This window comes from Ranitomeya variabilis, chromosome 4, assembly GCF_051348905.1.
Source record: "Ranitomeya variabilis isolate aRanVar5 chromosome 4, aRanVar5.hap1, whole genome shotgun sequence".
In the NCBI taxonomy this organism is placed as follows: domain Eukaryota; kingdom Metazoa; phylum Chordata; class Amphibia; order Anura; family Dendrobatidae; genus Ranitomeya; species Ranitomeya variabilis.
In genome coordinates this window covers 724682772-724701427 of record NC_135235.1, presented here as the reverse complement: position 1 = coordinate 724701427, position 18656 = coordinate 724682772, and the positions used below count along the sequence as shown (strand labels likewise).

Below are 18656 nucleotides of genomic sequence, written 5' to 3'. Positions count from 1 at the left end.
CTGTGTCAATTCATTATCATTTAATCTGGGTGTGGTCTGTAACCTTTTTCCCATATGTGAGGGTAACCATACTTTGAATATCTTATTTTTTTGTTCATCATTAAGATTGAACTTATCTGTGTTTGATTCAAAAATGTCCGCACTATAAACGGCATCCATCTTGTCATTGAAGTTTGGAACGTCTTTTACAATTTTCATTAACTGATCGTGTATTTTCAGATTAATTTGTGCTGCTCTGTCATGGAATTTTTTCTGTTGTAGTTCATCTGCTTGTAAATCTTCTACTGAAACATCTGGATTTTGTGTGTCTGGTACAAATGATGCGGCATTGTCTTCCTGTTTGATCGTGTAACAACAGAAGCCTTTTTTATATCTTGGTGCAATTTGGACAATAATTCTGCTCGAGTATCAATTTGATCTTCCAATTGTTCATTATGTTCTGACAATATCAAAGAATTTGGACAATCAAAGTAATCCCCGTCAGACTCTTGGGTGTTACCGTGGGTGTCAGTATGACCAATGTCTTGTGTGATAGTACATGCTTTATGTGTTTGTTTCAGTTTTCTCAAAGACTAAATTATTGTACACTTGGACCATGTACATGACATTTTGAAGCTTTCTCTGTAACTTGTTTTACTGAGAAAAACCTCTGATCAATCCTAAGATTCTCTGCTTCACATTGGCTATACAAACTGGACCATAATTGTGAATCTGTATGGCTATGAACAAACTTAAACTCTATATTACTTTTCTTAGAATAATCATGAATAAAATCCATTTTCTCACCTATGGAATGTCTTTTCCTCTAGTGGATTGATCCATCCGTCAATGGATGGTCCTCCGTACCTTTACTGACTCCTCAGACCTCCGCCTGGATGGGACACTTGCAGCTCTTTATGGTTGGAGACACAAATCTTCACGCCTCTGTAGGCTCTGTCTGATCCTTAGAAGTGAAATACTGTAGTGGAATTCCTGCGCCTTGAACAACAGGTGCTTAGCAGAGCTCTCCTCCCCCTGTGTGCAATCAAAAGGAATCCACCCAAAATAGCACATAAATCAGATTTGGCTGGGCTCCCCAAAATGTTAGAAAAAATAACACTTTCTCCCTTTTTTTTTTAAGTAAGAGCACGCTGAGGATAGAAAGGAACGCAATATTGAATTATGTGGATAAAACAAATCTTGTTTAATGTTTATTCAAAAAGAGATTACAAAAATGAAGAAAAGTAAGTTCATAGCACCCAAAAATAAGTATTAGATTATAAAAGAGAAAACAAGCATTCAGTGGTTCTTACATATGGTCATGAAGTTGATATGGTCCGGGTTGGAGATTGGTAAAGTATGAGAGATCTCCTGAACAAGAGTTAGGTCGGCTTATATACTATTTTGACCCATAGACTTACATTGGTTTCTATTTTTCCTGTCTCATAACAACATAAGATGATCTGCCGCTATGTTCATAGCCTCTACCATATTAGAAGAACACTAGTAACTTGCGGAATATGCATATTAGTTATTTGTACATTACCTCATTTTGAAATGCTTAAGCATATAGCCTGTGACCTTTAAGAACCATTTACTATCTCCAAATAGCCACATATTGACAGTTCTGACAAAAGCCCTATAGTTCTGACAAACAGAGAACAGATGTATCAGCCAAAATCCTCAGAATAACTCAGTCCCTCAATATACAGAGTATCTATTTGCTAGTTAGAACCTGCATATGTTAAGTAATCTATATTTTTTTATCATTAAAATACTAATATTTTACAGTGGCTTACCCTCCTTCTGGAGTGTGTCAATGACTGCCTCCTAGACATCTGTCCAGTGAGCAGTCTTCCTCATGATTGTGTGTTGTGAATTCCGTTCTCGGGCTCCCTCCTGTGGTCATGAGTGGTACTGTGTGAGTTTGTTCTTGGGCTCCCTCTGGTGGCCTTTAGCGATATGGCTGGTCTTGGCTGGGCTCAGCTGTTTCATTTCCTGCTAGGCTGGGCTATTTAACTCACCTGGACCTTTACTTGTCGCCTGCTGTCGGTGTATACAGTCTTGATTCTGTGCTCTCCTGAATATTCCTTGTGACCAGTCTTCTGCTATGAGAAGCTAAGTTTGCTTGTTCATCTTCTCATAATTTCCTTGAAAACGTTTCTCAGTATATGATGAGTTCTGCCCAGCTTGCTTTTATGTGATTTTTCGCTTGCTGGTTAGTTCTGGGGTGCAGAGTGCGCCCCTCACATCGTGAGTCGGTGTGGGGGTTCTTGTATTCTCTGCGTGGTTTATTTTTTTATAGTTTTTGTACTGACCGCACAGACACCTATCTATTATCTACCTATCTAGTATTAGCGGGCCTCATTTGCTAAACCTGTTTCATCTCTACGTTTGTGTTTTCCCCTTAACTCACCGTTATTATTTGTGGGGGGCTATCTAAAACTTTGGGGATATTTCTCTGAGGCAAGTGAGGTCTTTGCTTTCTCTAGGGGTAGTCAGTTTCTTAGGCTGTGACGAGGCATCTAGGTTTTCAGGTAACGCTCCACAGCTGCCTTTAGTGTGTTTGGATAGGATCAGGATTGCGGTCAGTATAGCTTCCACATCCCCAGAACTTGTCCTATATATTCAGGGTATATGTGTCAGGTCAGTTTGAGATCCTACCACCAGGATCATAACAGTACAGCAGGCCACAAAGTGTTAATGCAGCAGAAGAGGGAGAAGAGAAATCCTAAGGTCATTTTTTTTTTCCTCTGCACTGTGTTTAGCCTCTCTCCTCCCCTTAATCTCTGGGTGGTTCTGAATGCAGCTACTGATATGGACATTCAGAGTCTGTCTTCTAGTGTGGATCATCTCACTGCAAGGGTACAGGGCATTCAGGATTATGTAGTCCGCAATCCTATGTCAGAGCCTAAAATACCTATTCCTGAGCTGTTATCCGGAGATAGATCTAGGTTTTTGAACTTTAAGAATAATTGTAAGTTATTCCTTTCTTTGAGACCTCGCTCATCTGGTGACTCTGTTCAGCAAGTTAAAATTGTTATTTCTTTGTTACGTGATGACCCTCAAGATTGGGCATTCTCTCTGGCGCAAGGAGATCCTGTACTGCTAAATGTTGATGCGTTTTTTCTGGCGCTTGGAGTGCTTTATTATGAACCAAATCTGGTAGACCAAGCAGAGAAGGTTTTGCTGGCTCTCTCTCAGGGTCAGGATGAAGCTGAGGTTTATTGTCAGAAGTTTAGGAAGTGGTCAGTGCTCACTCAGTGGAATGAGTGCGCCCTGGCGGCGATTTTCAGAAAGGGTCTTTCTGAAGCCCTTAAAGATGTTATGGTGGGGTTCCCCACGCCTGCGGGTCTGAATGAGTCAATGTCTTTGGCCATTCAGATTGATCGGCGTTTGCGGGAGCGCAAACCTGTGCACCCTCTGGCGGTATTTTCTGAGCAGAAACCTGAGCCTATGCAATGTGACAGGATTCTGACCAGAGTTGAACGGCAAACCACAGACGTCAGAATGGGTTGTGCTTTTACTGTGGTGATTCTGCTCATGTTATCTCAGCATGCTCTAAGCGCACAAAAACGGTTGCCAAGTCTGTCACCATTAGTACTGTACAACCTAAATTCATTTTGTCTGTTACTTTGATTTGCTCTCTGTCATCCTACTCAGTTATGGCTTTTGTGGATTCAGGTGCTGCCCTGAATTTGATGGATTTGTCATTTGCCAGGCGCTGTGGTTTTATCTTGGAGCCTTTACAATTCCCTATCCCACTGAAGGGAATTGATGACACACCATTGGCCAAGAATAAACCTCAGTACTGGACTCAATTGACCATGTGCATGGCTCCTGTACATCAGGAGGTGATTCGCTTTCTGGTGTTGCATAATTTGCATGATGTTGTCGTGTTGGGTCTGCCATGGCTGCAGGCTCATAATCCAGTCCTGGATTGGAAAGCAATGTCTGTGTCAAGTTGGGGTTGCCAGGGAATTCATGGCGATGCTCCTTTGGTGTCAATTGCTTCTTCTACTCCTTCTGAAGTCCCGGAATTTTTGTCGGACTACCAGGATGTATTTGATGAGCCCAAATCCAGTGCCCTACCTCCTCATAGGGATTGTGATTGTGCCATAAATCTGATTCCTGGTAGTTAAGTTCCCTAAGGGACGACTTTTTAATTTATCTGTACCAGAACATGCCGCTACGCGGAGTTATATAAAGGAGTCCTTGGAGAAGGGACATATTCGCCCGTCCTCGTCCCCTTTGGGTGCAGGGTTCTTTTTTGTGGCCAAGAAGGATGGATCTCTGAGACCCTGTATAGATTATCGCCTTCTAAATAACATCACAGTCAAATTTCAGTACCCCTTGCCACTGTTGTCCGATCTGTTTGCCCGGATTAGGGGGGCCAGTTGGTTCACCAAGATAGATCTTCGTGGAGCGTATAATCTTGTGTGCATAAAGCAGGGCGATGAATGGAAAACAGCATTTAATATGCCCGAAGGCCATTTTGAGTACTTGGTGATGCCTTTTGGGCTTTCTAATGCCCCCTCTGTGTTTCAGTCCTTCATGCACGACATCTTCCGAGAGTATCTGGATAGATTTATGATTGTGTACCTGGATGATATTTTGGTCTTTTCTGATGATTGGGAGTCTCATGTGAAGCAGGTCAGGATGGTATTTCAGGTCCTGCGTGCCAATGCCTTGTTTGTGAAGGGCTCTAAATGTCTCTTCGGAGTCCAGAAGGTTTCCTTTTTGGGCTTTATTTTTTCTCCTTCTACTATCGAGAAGGATCCAGTCAAGGTCCAGGCTATTCATGACTGGACTCAACCTACATCTGTGAAGAGTCTTCAGAAGTTCTTGGGTTTTGCTAATTTTTACCGTCGCTTCATCACTAATTTTTCTAGTGTGGTGAAGCCTTTGACTGATTTGACCAAGAAGGGTTCTGATGTGACGAATTGGTCTCCTGCGGCCGTGGAGGCCTTTCAGGAGTTGAAACGTCGGTTTTCTTCGGCTCCTGTCTTGCGCCAGCCCGATGTCTCTCTTCCCTTTCAGGTCGAGGTTGATGCTTCTGAGATTGGAGCAGGGGCTGTCTTGTCGCAAAAAAGCTCTGATGGCTCTGTGATGAGACCATGTGCTTTCTTTTCAAGAAAGTTTTCGCCTGCCGAGCGGAATTATGATGTTGGTAATCGAGAGTTGTTGGCAATGAAGTGGGCATTTGAGGAGTGGCGACATTGGCTTGAGGGAGCCAAGCATCGTGTGGTGGTCCTGACGGATCACAAGAATTTGACTTATCTCGAGTCTGCCAAACGGTTGAATCCGAGACAGGCTCGATGGTCGCTGTTTTTCTCTCGTTTCAATTTCGTGGTTTCATATCTTCTGGGTTCGAAAAACGTGAAGGCTGATGCCCTTTCTAGGAGTTTTGTACCTGACTCTCCGGAAGTTTCTGAACCGACTGGTGTTCTCAAAGAGGGGGTGATTTTGTCTGCCATCTCTCCTGATCTGCGACGGGTGTTGCAGGAGTTTCAGGCCAATAGACCTGACCGTTGTCCACCGGAGAGACTGTTTGTCCCGGACAGATGGACCAGTAGAGTTATTTCCGAGGTTTATTCTTCAGTGTTGGCGGGTCATCCTGGGATTTTTGGTACCAGGGATTTGGTGGCGAGATCCTTTTGGTAGCCTTCCTTGTCGCGGGATGTGCGTTCCTTTGTGCAGTCCTGTGGGATTTGTGCTCGGGCCAAGCCTTCATGTTCTCGTGCCAGTGGATTGCTTTTGCCTTTGCCTGTCCCGAAGAGGCCTTGGACGCATATTTCCATGGATTTTATTTTGGATCTTCCTGTCTCTCAGAAGATGTCTGTCATCTGGGTGGTTTGTGATCGTTTTTCCAAAATGGTCCATTTGGTACCCTTGCCTAAGCTGCCTTCCTCCTCCGATTTGGTGCCACTGTTTTTTCAGAATGTGGTTCGTTTACATGGTATTCCGGAGAACATTGTGTCCGACAGAGGATCCCAGTTTATGTCCAGATTTTGGCGGTCCTTTTGTGCTAAGATGGGCATTGAATTGTCTTTTTCGTCAGCCTTCCATCCTCAGACGAATGGTCAAACTGAACAAACTAATCAGACCTTGGAAACTTATTTGAGATGTTTTGTTTCTGCTGACCAGGATGATTGGGTGACCTTTTTGCCATTGGCTGAGTTTGCCCTCAATAATCGGGCTAGTTCTGCTACTTTGGTTTCACCTTTCTTTTGCAATTCTGGTTTTCATCCTCGTTTCTCCTCGGGTCAGGTTGAGTCTTCTGACTGTCCTGGGGTGGATTCTGTGGTGGATAGGTTGCAGCAGATTTGGAACCATGTGGTGGACAATTTGACTTTGTCCCAAGAGAAGGCTCAGCGCTTTGATAACCGTCGTCGCCGTGTGGGTCCCCGACTTCATGTGGGGGATTTGGTATGGTTGTCTTCTCGTTATGTCCCGATGAAGGTTTCCTCTCCTAAGTTCAAGCCTCGTTTCATCGGTCCTTATAAGATTTTGGAAATCCTCAACCCTGTCTCTTTTCGTTTGGACCTCCCAACATCGTTTGCCATTCATAATGTGTTCCATAGGTCATTGTTGCGGAGATATGTGGTGCCTGTGGTCCCTTCTGTTGATCCTCCTGCTCCGGTCTTGGTCGAGGGGGAGTTGGAAAATGTGGTGGAGAAGATCTTGGATTCTCGTATTTCGAGACGGAGGCTTCAGTACTTAGTGAAGTGGAAGGGCTATGGTCAGGAGGATAATTCCTGGGTTGTCGCATCCGATGTCCATGCAGCCGATTTGGTTTGTGCCTTTCATTTGGCTCGTCCTGATCGGCCTGGGAGCTCTGGTGAGGGTTCGGTGACCCCTCCTCAAGGGGGGGGTACTGTTGTGAATTCCGTTCTCGGGCTCCCTCCTGTGGTCATGAGTGGTACTGTGTGTTTGTTCTTGGGCTCCCTCTGGTGGCCTTTAGCGATATGGCTGGTCTTGGCTGGGCTCAGCTGTTTCATTTCCTGCTAGGCTGGGCTATTTAACTCACCTGGACCTTTACTTGTCGCCTGCTGTCGGTGTATTCAGTCTTGATTCTGTGCTCTCCTGAATATTCCTTGTGACCAGTCTTCTGCTATGAGAAGCTAAGGTTGCTTGTTCATCTTCTCATAATTTCCTTGAAAACGTTTCTCAGTATATGATGAGTTCTGCCCAGCTTGCTTTTATGTGATTTTTCGCTTGCTGGTTAGTTCTGGGGTGCAGAGTGCGCCCCTCACATCGTGAGTCGGTGTGGGGGTTCTTGTATTCTCTGCGTGGTTTATTTTTTGATAGTTTTTGTACTGACCGCACAGACACCTATCTATTATCTACCTATCTAGTATTAGCGGGCCTCATTTGCTAAACCTGTTTCATCTCTACGTTTGTGTTTTCCCCTTAACTCACCGTTATTATTTGTGGGGGGGCTATCTAAAACTTTGGGGATATTTCTCTGAGGCAAGTGAGGTCTTTGCTTTCTCTCTAGGGGTAGTCAGTTTCTTAGGCTGTGACGAGGCGTCTAGGTTTTCAGGTAACGCTCCACAGCTGCCTTTAGTGTGTTTGGATAGGATCAGGATTGCGGTCAGTATAGCTTCCACATCCCCAGAACTTGTCTAATATATTCAGGGTATATGTGTCAGGTCAGTTTGAGATCCTACCACCAGGATCATAACAATTGTGGAGCCTACTGAAACAGACTAAGGGACCTTTTTTGAACGTTTTGGAAGCCACTGCAGGTGTTTTTATTCTAATTTACTGACATAATGACTTTTGGGTTTTCATTGGCTGTAGGATATAGTCATCAACAGAAATAAACGCTTGAGATAGATCACTCTGTAATGACTAATATAAGAGTTTAATTTTTTGCATTGAAGAACTGAAATAAATTCACTTTTTGATAATATTCTCATTTAGTTAGAAGCACTTGTATGTGACTATATAAAAACAATTATGAACTTAAAAAAAGCTTCTCCCCTGTGTGAATTCTTTGGTGGATAGAAAGAGATGGTTTCTTCACAAAACATTTCCCACATTCTGAACAGGAAAAAGGCTTCTCCCCTGTGTGGGTTTTCTGGTGGCTAACAAGATTCTCTTTCCTGGAAAAACATTTCCCACATTCTGAACAGGAAAAAGGCTTCTCCCCTGTGTGGGTTTTCTGGTGGCTAACAAGATTTGATTTCTGGTTAAAACATTTCCCACATTCTGAACAGGAAAAAGGCTTCTCCCCTGTGTGGGTTTTCTGGTGGCTATCAAGATTCTCTTTCCTGGAAAAACATTTCCCACATTCTGAACAGGAAAAAGGCTTCTTCCCCGTGTGGGTTTTCTGGTGGCTATCAAGATTCTCTTTCCTGGAAAAACATTTCCCACATTCTGAACAGGAAAAAGGCTTCTCCCCTGTGTGGGTTTTCTGGTGGCTAACAAGATTCGATTTCTGGTTAAAACATTTCCCACATTCTGAACATGAAAAAGGCTTCTCTCCTGTGTGGATTTTCTGGTGTATAACAAGATTCGGTTTCCTGGTAAAACATTTCCCACATTCTGAACAGGAAAAAAGCTTCTCCCCTGTGTGGGTTTTCTGGTGGCTAACAAGATTCGCTTTGTAGTTAAAACATTTCCCACATTCTGAACATGAAAAAGGCTTCTCTCCTGTGTGGATTTTCTGGTGGATAACAAGATTCGCTTTCCTGGTAAAACATTTCCCACATTCTGAACAGGAAAAAGGCTTATCCCCTGTGTGAGATCTATGATGTTTGACAAGAAACGATTTATCTAGAAAACATTTCCCACATTCTGAACAGGAAAAAGGCTTTTCCCCTGTGTGGGTTTTCTGGTGGCTAACAAGATTCGCTTTGTGGTTAAAACATTTCCCACATTCTGAACAGGAAAAAGGCTTCTCCCCTCTGTGAGATCTATGATGTCTGACAAGAAATGATTTAGCTAGAAAACATTTCCCACATTCTGAACAGGAAAAAGGCTTCTCCCCTGTGTGAGACCTATGATGTCTGATAAGACCTGATTTATCTAGAAAACATTTCCCACATTCTGAACAGGAAAAAGGCTTCTCCCCTGTGTGAGATCTATGATGTCTGATAAGACCTGATTTATCTAGAAAACATTTCCCACATTCTGAACAGGAAAAAGGCATCTCCCCTGTGTGGGTTTTCTGGTGGCTAACAAGATTTGGTTTGTGGTTAAAACATTTCCCACATTCTGAACAGGAAAAAGGCTTCTCTCCTGTGTGAGTTTTCTGGTGGATAACAAGATTCGCTTTCCTGGTAAAACATTTCCCACATTCTGAACAGGAAAAAGGCTTTTCCCCTGTGTGAGTTTTTTGGTGGGTAACAAGATCTGCTTTTCGAATAAAACATTTCCCACATTCTGAACATGAAAATGGCTTCTTCCCTGTGTGACTTCTCTGGTGACTGACAAAATCTGATTTCTGGTTAAAACATCTCCCACACTTGGAACAAGAAAATCTATTGTCTGCTTTGTGGAGTTTTTGTTGCTTGAGAAAAGACTTTTCTAGGGGAAAACTATTTCCATATTCTGAAAATGAAAATGTCTTCATTTCTTTAGGAGCAGTTTGATTTTTAATGCTTATTTTGTGACTTTGATTTTCATTAGTACTAGGTAATGAATCAGAAGACAGGACCTGTTCCAAATGATCAGATGACAGATCTTTGCTGTGAAGGGATGATGGTATATTTGGAGTAATGGCATTCACTTCAATTGTATTCTGTGGGATCTCAAGATTATCTGATTTAAACATTGAAGATGTCGGCTGTCCTGCTGATCTCCTGGTACGGTCATCTGCCAAGAATAAAACCAATTATTATTTTAGAATAAAATATCCTTGAATTCTATATTTTTGAACATTTCTACTTAAACGGTCTGTAAAAATGGCAAGTTATGCAAAATTATTGAATTATTCACCAAGACAATGACAGTTTATAGTTTACTAGACTGTGCTCAAAACCACATTAAGCATCCATGCTTTTGGCATTACTATAGTGAGAAGAAACCACTTATTTTACGGCATGTGTATCTCCTGGAGCACAATCTGGGCACTATGTGTTGGGTAATAACTTGGGACATTTACAGTTTTCACTTTCCAACATCCACTGCGCATGCTCATATCTGGAAACTGCAGTGCAGTCAAAATAGTCACTATTCCTATAGATTAATTTATTGAGGGTTATAATTTACAAAATGGAGTCACTTTATAAGGATTTCATCAGATCTGGTTTTCTGCAATTTTGTCATATTAGGGATTCTGCAAATGGTGTGCCCCATCTCCTCTGCGATCTGCTCCTGCAACATCTGCTTCGGACACCAGACGCGGCTTACTAATTCTGCAGGCGATGCTGGTAACAGAGGTGGGGTTCGAACCAGAAGCTCTTGGCGGTGCAGGCTCTTCCCAGCCACTAAGATTAGGGTGCCTGGTATCTGTAGTACCATCCAGTCTGGCAGTATGGGTGTGTGTATATTCAGCTGCAGTAATCTCTTCCCTGTTTTAGCCAATTGGAAAGCACCAAACATTTTTTAATCAGATAAATTTGTATTAATGATATTTACAACAGATCACATGTTCATTCATACTCATTTTATGTTTTACAGTAAATTAACCCCCGATGGAGACGATATCAGGAGCAAACAATAATTTGTCCATAGTTGACAATATCAAACAGAGTTCCAGTTTACCATAAGTTGTACTCTATAATACTATATACTGGTATAACATTAATTAATCCTATCCAACCACGGCTGCCATAATTTATGGAAGAAATTCAGCTTGTCCCTCCTGGTGTAATGCTTTTCTCAAGCTCAGTTATGTGGTTCGTTTGAGCAATGAATTCACGTCTGGACGGAGGCTCCTCCCTAACCCAATATTTTGCAATCAGTTTCCTTGCAGCAAACGATAATCTTGCAATTACAATTTTAGTCGTACTGTCAGTTAATATTTCCTCCACATACCCTAATATACATATCAATGGATCCCTAGGGATAACGTACCCATACACCACTCCAATGCAGTTCAACACTACAATCCAATAGGAGGACAATCTGGGACAATGCCAAAGCACATGCAATATGTCCGTCTGAGATTGCGAACACCTTGGACAATCAGAGTTGGACTTCAAAAGCCCCACACCTTACTACAGCTTGAAGCATATTGCCGGAATCTGCCAGATACAGCCTTGATCTCCTCTAGTTCAGTCCTCTGTGCTCAGCTCCCAGCTTGTGTATTTGTTTCCTGTTGTGACCCCGGCCTGTTTACTGACTACTCTTATGTCTCCCGAGTTAGTATTTTCTCTGGCCTCTAGGTTCTGACAAGGTTATCTGTCTATTCTTCTTCCCATCTTACTCCATAGAACAGTAGGTAACACTGGGCTTCAAGCCTAGGGGTCTCTGTATAAGTCCAAATCCATGTAGAGGGGTTAAAGAAGTTAAAGGGTAATGGGCAATATTGTGACTATAGACAATTACACATCTACTGAAATGATCAAGCTGAACAATCATCCTCAGGAAAAAAAAATGAGTAATGGTGAAACTTCTCTGGAGTAATTGGAGTATGGGACTCGGTGGCTCTAAGCAATATAAACTATCGTAAGGACCAATATTTTCTGTCAGATAAATGTCAAGAAGAAATATTAGACATTTAAATAGAACTTTTTATAATAGTGCAGAGCTGAGGGATCTTAAATTTAGATCTCAGATATTTGGTAACTGAAACCTTTTTCTAAACACTACCAGGGAGTTACAGACTGAGGTAAGTGAGGCAGGCCGATCCCACCATAATCAAACTATCATGCAGAATGAAAAGTTACATCCTCAACAACAACATAGGTATGAGGGGAGAACTCCAACACTAAACCGGAGTTGCACTCATTTATGGTGGACTACTGGAGCTACTATGAGTCCTGACCAGAAGAGTAGAGAAAGTATTAGCGCCCCCATTTCAGGAGAGATTACTGCACAATCCGAATTAACGTATATACTCGAGTATAAGCCGAGACCCCTAATTTTGCCACAAAAAACTGGGAAAACTTAATGACTCGAGTATAAGCCTAGGGTGGAAAATGCAGCAGCTACCGGTAAATGTCAAAAATAAAAATAGATACCAATAAAAGTAAAATTAATTGAGACATCAGTAGGTTAAGTGTTTTTGAATATCCATATTGAATCAGGAGCCCCATATAATGCTCCATACAGTTCATGATGGGCCTCATAAGATGCTCCATACAAAATACGCCCCATATAATGCTGCACAAATGCTGATTATGGCCCCATAAGATGCTCCATACAGTCATTTGCCCCATATAATGCTGCACAAATGCTGATTATGGCCCCATAAGAAGCTCCATACAGACATTTGCCCCATATAATGCTCCACAAATGCTGATTATGGCCCCATAAGATGCTCCATAGTCATTTGCCCCATGTAATGCTCCATAAATGCCGATTATGGCCCAAAAGATGCTTCATACAGTCATTTGCCCCATATGCTGTTACTGCGATAAAAAAAAAAAAATTATACTCGAGTATATACGGTATTTAGGATTGAAAACATGAAAACATAATGTAATTTATGACGTGGAGTGAATCTATGAAACCAGGGCTCGAGCCATGCCAACACATCTCCTGCAGGCGTGAATAAATGTACAGTGGGTACAGAAAGTATTCAGACCCCTTTACATTTTTCGCTCTGTTTCATTGCAGCCATTTGGTAAATTCAAAAAAGTTCATTTTTCTCATTAATGTACACTCTGCACCCCATCTTGACTGAAAACAAAACAGAAATGTAGAAATTTTTAAAAAATTTAATATAAAAGAAAACCTGAAATATCACATGGTCATAAGTATTCAGACCCTTTGCTCAGACACTCATATATAAGTCCCATGCTGTCCATTTCCTTGCGATCCTCCTTGAGATGGTTCTACGCCTTCATTGGAGGGCAGCTGGGTTTAATTAACCCCCGGAGCCTTTTTCAGTTTTGCGTTTTCATTTTTCACTCCCCTTCTTCTCAGAGACATAACTTTTTTTATTTTTCCATCAATATGGCCATGTGAGGACTTGTTTTTGCGGGACGAGTTGTACTTTTGAATGACACCATTGATTTTACCATGTTGTGTACTGGAAAACGGGAAAAAATTCCAAGTGCGGTGAAATTTAAAAAATAAAAGTGCAATCTCACACTTGTTATTTGTTTGGCTTTTTTGCTATGTTCACTAAACTGACCGGCCATTATGATTCTCCATGTCATTACGAGTTCATAGACACCAAACATGTCTAGGTTCTTTTTTATCTATGTTTTGAAAAAAAAAAAAAAAAATTTTGTTAAAAAATAAAATTTGCGACATTTTCCGATACCCGTAGTGTCTCATTTTTCGTGATCTCGGGTTGGGTGAGGGCTTTTTTTTTGCACGCCGAGCTGACGTTTTTAATGATACCATGTTGATGCAGATACGATCTTTTGATCGCCCATTGTTGCATTTTAATGCAATATCGCGGCGACCAAAAAAACATAATTCTGGCGTTTTTACTTTTTTTCTCGCTATGTCGTTTAGCAATCAGATTAATCCTTTTTTTTATAGATCAGGCGATTCTGAACGCAGCGGCGCCAAATATGTGTATGTTTGATTTTATTTTTATTGTTTTATTTTGAATGGGCGAAAGGGGGCTGATTTGAATTTTTATATTTTTAAAAACTTTTTTTGTTTTACTTTTGGCATGCTTCAATAGGATTGCTAAAAAACACATGAAGGACTCCCAGACTATGAAAAATAAGATTCTCTGGTCTGATGAGACAAAGATGGACCTTTTTAGTGATAATTCTAAGCGGTATGTGTGGAGAAAACCAGGCACTGCTCATCACCTGCCCAATACAATCCCAACAGTGAAACATGATGGTGGCAGCATCATGTTATGGGGGTGTTTTTCAGCTGTAGGGACAGGACGACTGGTTGTCATTGAAGGAAACATGAATGCGGCTAAGGACAGAGATATCCTGGATGAAAACCACTTTCAGAGTGCTCTGGACCTCAGACTTGGCCGAAGGTTCACCTTCCAACAAGACAATGACCCTAAGCATACAGCTAAAATAACAGAGGAGTGGCTTCAGAACACCTCTGTGACCATTCTTGACTGATCCAGCCAGAGCCCTGACCTAAACCCAATTGAGCATCTCTGGAAAGACCTGAAAATGGCTGTCCACCAACGTTCACCATCCAACCTGACGGAACTGGAGAGGATCTGCAAGGAAGAATGGCAGAGGATCCCCAAATCCAGGTGTGAAAAACTTGTTGCATCATTCCCAAGAAGACTCGTGGCTGCACTAGCTCAAAAGGTGCTTCTACCCAATGCTGAGCAAAGGGTCTGAATACTTATGACCATGTGATATTTCAGTTTTTCTTTTTTAATAAATTTGCAAAAATTACTACATTTCTGTTTTTTTCAGTCAAGATGGGATGCAGAGTGTACATTAATGAGAAAAAAATGAACTTTTTTGAATTTACCAAATGGCTGCAATGAAACAGAGTGAAAAATTTAAAGGGGTCTGAATACTTTCTGTACCCACTGTACATTTACTCACGCCTGCAGGAGATGTTGGCATGGCTCTAGCCCTGGTTTCATGGATTCACTCCATGTCATAAATTACATTATGTTTTCAATCCTAGGGAATTCAGATTGTGCAGTAATCTCTCCTGAAATGGGGGCGCTAATACTTTCTCTACGCTACTTTCCGTACCCACTGTATATTACAGCCATCAGCCACGCACAACTTAGAGATACATCATGGTGCAGGTGCACTAATTATTATGTAGTTTATCACAATCCTGTCTGAAGTTAGTCGGTTTTATAAGAAATTGTAAAATCAGGATAAAGGGAAACTCTGCTGTTATTGTACAGAAATTCACACTTGGCCTCACTGCACATTTACTGTTGTCAATCATAAAAGCGAAGTTTGGCCAGAAAGACTGGACCTGGTCTTGTAGGGACCATATGATCACATTCAGCAGCACAGAAGGGGAGAAGGGAGATTCATCCAATATCAGGGATCTAAAAATGACCCAAGTGATCCATAATAGGATGACCAGCCAGAGACAGAATATTAGGAAAGGTGTAATCTGTCTGTTTAGGCATTTTGTTTTACAATATAAACGAGATCCCACCAGATTAAGACTCATTATATTAGAACAAATATCAGAACATGTGTCTAATACGTCCCAAAGACTTGTGACTAGAGAATCCTATTGGATTATTAAACTATCCACACTTAAACTGGAGGATTTTCCATGTACATATATTTTTCTTTATATGGATTTTATTGTGCATCCAATATGTATTTTACATCTATTTATATTGTTTTGTATATGAAGAAAGGTTTCTATACAAAAAACTGCACCATGGCGCGGTTTAATTAATGAATTAAGCAACTGGATCAGTGACGCCGTTCTGGAGGATATAAAACATCCACAATGTATCATTTGTATATGCCTGAGGAAGGAGCTGGTTCACAGCGGAAATGGGTAGAATATTAAAATGAAAAGTTTGTTGGGTTTTTTTTACGTTCGTTTGTTTTGATGCCCAACTTTATGGCTCAGCACTTGGCAGCACTTTTCAAAGCCCTGATTTTTTCCTCCTTCCCACATCAGGGATTTTGGAAGCCAACAACATCATTACCCTCCATTTTCTCTAAAAGGCTCATCATAATATTTTTCTGACTTGTCAGCACATTCTACGTACACTGTCATTTGCCTTTGTAGTTTACAGATCTAGGCAGGTAACGGTCAGAGTCTTCTAATCTCAGGGGGTAGTTGGATCCTCCAGGTTGTAAGTTCTATAGAAAAGGGCTTTCAACGCCCAAAGTCACTTGGACAGTTTTGGGTGAAGGAGAATGTTGTGGTCTAGAGGCAAAATGGTGATCACACAATTGTGATACGTTGGACCACACCACCGATAAAGCAGCCACAGCCGGAGACTGAGAAGAATCTGTGACTTCTCTGCATTTAGTGGTTACTACTCACCTGGGTAGTCATATGTAGGAATCTCCTCTTTACACCGTTCATCACCCCTCACATATGTCTCTGTAGTATTAATATGGGTCAGATCTTCTCCCTGTAACAAATATTGTAAAAGTCACAGACAGATGGAGAAGTCACATCTATGATCAGCTCTAATCCACCGTTCTCATGACACAAGTATAAAACATATAATACTGGTGGATAAAGCAACACTGAGCACAAGACCTTCACAGCCATCTACACATTGTGACAGTCACTGGTAAGGTGATAGAGGGGAGATATGTGTCACTGCGCAAGAGCATTTTTCTCCAGCACACTACGTGTTGTGAGGGTTAAGTTGCATAATCAGGGCTGGTTTTATGTGGACCTTCACAGAGCGGGTGGGAGAAGGTCCACTTTATCCCCCCTGGCAGACCAGCCAGGACCCTGCATGAGGACATGATCATGTGATCAATCACATGATGGGGAAGTTACAGGCTTGGGGTGAAATAACCGAGCTCGGGAGACGAGATCTGAATCTGAGCATGCGCCCCGCCCCCAGCGGCCATTTTCCCGGAGGCCACCGCATCTCAGCAATGAAGCTGCCGGTGCCTCCGGGCCTTGAGGAGATGCCGGAGGAGCCCCAACGCTGCAAGAAGATGCACCGCCCCACAGCACCCACGGCACGAAGAGGAGCTGCCGCTCCCAGCACAGAAACCCTATGCTACCGCAATGAGGAGCCGCTGCTCCCCAGCACAGAGACCCCCACGCTGCCGCAATGAGGTAACAGGGGGCTACTCCACTCACACTTTACTGTGAGACGCCCCCTCTTCATCATCGGGACCACTCCCCACCCCAAAAGGCACATTAGTCACCGGCCCTATAAGACGACATACGGAATATAAGAAGACCCCCGACTTTTAAGAAGATTTCATATTTTAACTGGAAAAGTTGGGGGGTCGTCTTATACGCCCAGTCGTCTTATATGCTGGAAAATACGGTAACAGTGACAGCAGGAGCGGATGATCAGGGTATTCATCACCCGCCGCCTGCAATATATCGAAATAAATGAATGAAAACCTCGGTGTGGGTTCCCCCCTATTATTTTGCACCAACCAGGAAAACCTCACAGCTGGGGGCTGCAACCCTCAGCTGTCAGCTTCAGCAAGGTTGGCTATCAAGAATAGAGGGGTACCCATGCTATTTTTTAAAAATATTTAAATATATAATTTAAAAAAATGGTGTGGGGTCCCCCCCATTTTTGACATCCAGCCTTGCTAAAGCTCACAGCTTGGGGCTGGTTTCTCAGGCTAGTAAGGGGTCATGGATATTGACTCCCCAGCCTAAAAACAGCAGCCTGCAGCTGCCTAGAAAGGGTGCATCTATTAAATGTGTCAATTTTGGCACTTTGCCCGACTCTTCCCACTTGCCCTGTAGCAGTGGCAAGTGGGGTTAATATTTGAGGGGTTGATTTCATCTTTGTATTGTCAGGTGACATCAAGCCCACAGCATAGTAATTGAGAAGTGTCTAAAGGTACCTTCACACGAAACGACATTATAACGATATCGCTAGCAATCCGTGACGTTGCAGCGTCCTCGCTAGCGATATCGTTTCGTTTGACACGCAGCAGCGATCAGGATCCTGCTGTGATGTCGCTGGTCGCTGAATAAAGTCCAGAACTTTATTTGGTCGTCCGATCGCTGTGTATCGTTGTGTTTGAAAGCAAAAGCAACGATACCAGCGATATTTTACACTGGTAACCAGGGTAAACATCGGGTTACTAAGCGCAGGGCCGCGCTTAGTTACCCGATGTTTACCCTGGTTACTAGCGTAAAATGTAAAAAAAACAAACAGCACATACTCACATTGCGTCCCCTGCAGTCTGCTTCCTCCTCTGACTCAGCGCCGCAAAGTGAAAGTGAAAGCAGCCGACGTCACCGCTCAGGTGACGTCACCGCTCTGCTCTCACTGTACGGCGCTCAGTCAGTCAGGAAGTGGACGCAGGGGGACGTGAATGTAAGTATGTGCTGTTTGTTTTTTTTAGATTTTACGCTGGTAACCAGGGTAAACATCGGGTTACTAAGCGCGGCCCTGCGCTTAGTTACCCGATGTTTACCCTGGTTACCAGGGGACCTCGGCATAGTTGATCGCTGGAGAGCGGTCTGTGTGACAGCTCTCCAGCGACCAAACAGCGACGCTGCAGCGATCGACATCGTTGTCGCTATCGCTGCAGCGTCGCTTCGTGTGAAGGTACCTTAAGACATCTCTCCATTACTAATCCTATAGTTATATGGTAAATAAAGACACAGCCAGAATAAAGTCCTTTAATTAAGAAAATGACTGACTCCTTTACTATTCTCAATTAAACCATACTTACGACCTCGCCTAATTCCACCGAAGCCCTCGATCTCCTGCAATAAAAATAAAATAACAAAACAACAATATACCATACCTGTCTGTAATTCTGTTCCATGCCGTAATCCGTGTCTGAGGGACAATTAGTTTTCAACCTGGACGGTGCCAGGATGTGACCGTCCAGGCTGAGAACCACTGGTGAATGAGCTGATGAGAGCGCAGCATCATTTGCCAGCGGTCACATCATCGAGGCCGGGCTGAACTGCGGTGACCTCAGTACCGTGGGAAAATGCTAGTGATT

The 18656-nt window shown here is 42.6% G+C and overlaps 1 protein-coding gene across 1 annotated transcript in view; it reads right to left on the bottom strand.

Moving 5' to 3' along the window:
* LOC143766679 (uncharacterized) overlaps positions 1–18656 on the bottom strand; it is a 59789-nt gene that overhangs the window by 28358 nt on the left and 12775 nt on the right. The window contains exons 6-7 of the mRNA XM_077254531.1: positions 16024–16114; positions 7960–9804 (exon numbers count right to left, since the gene is read on the bottom strand). Coding sequence (XP_077110646.1) covers positions 7960–9804; positions 16024–16114 — 1936 coding nt within the window. The remainder of the gene's footprint in view (positions 1–7959; positions 9805–16023; positions 16115–18656) is intronic.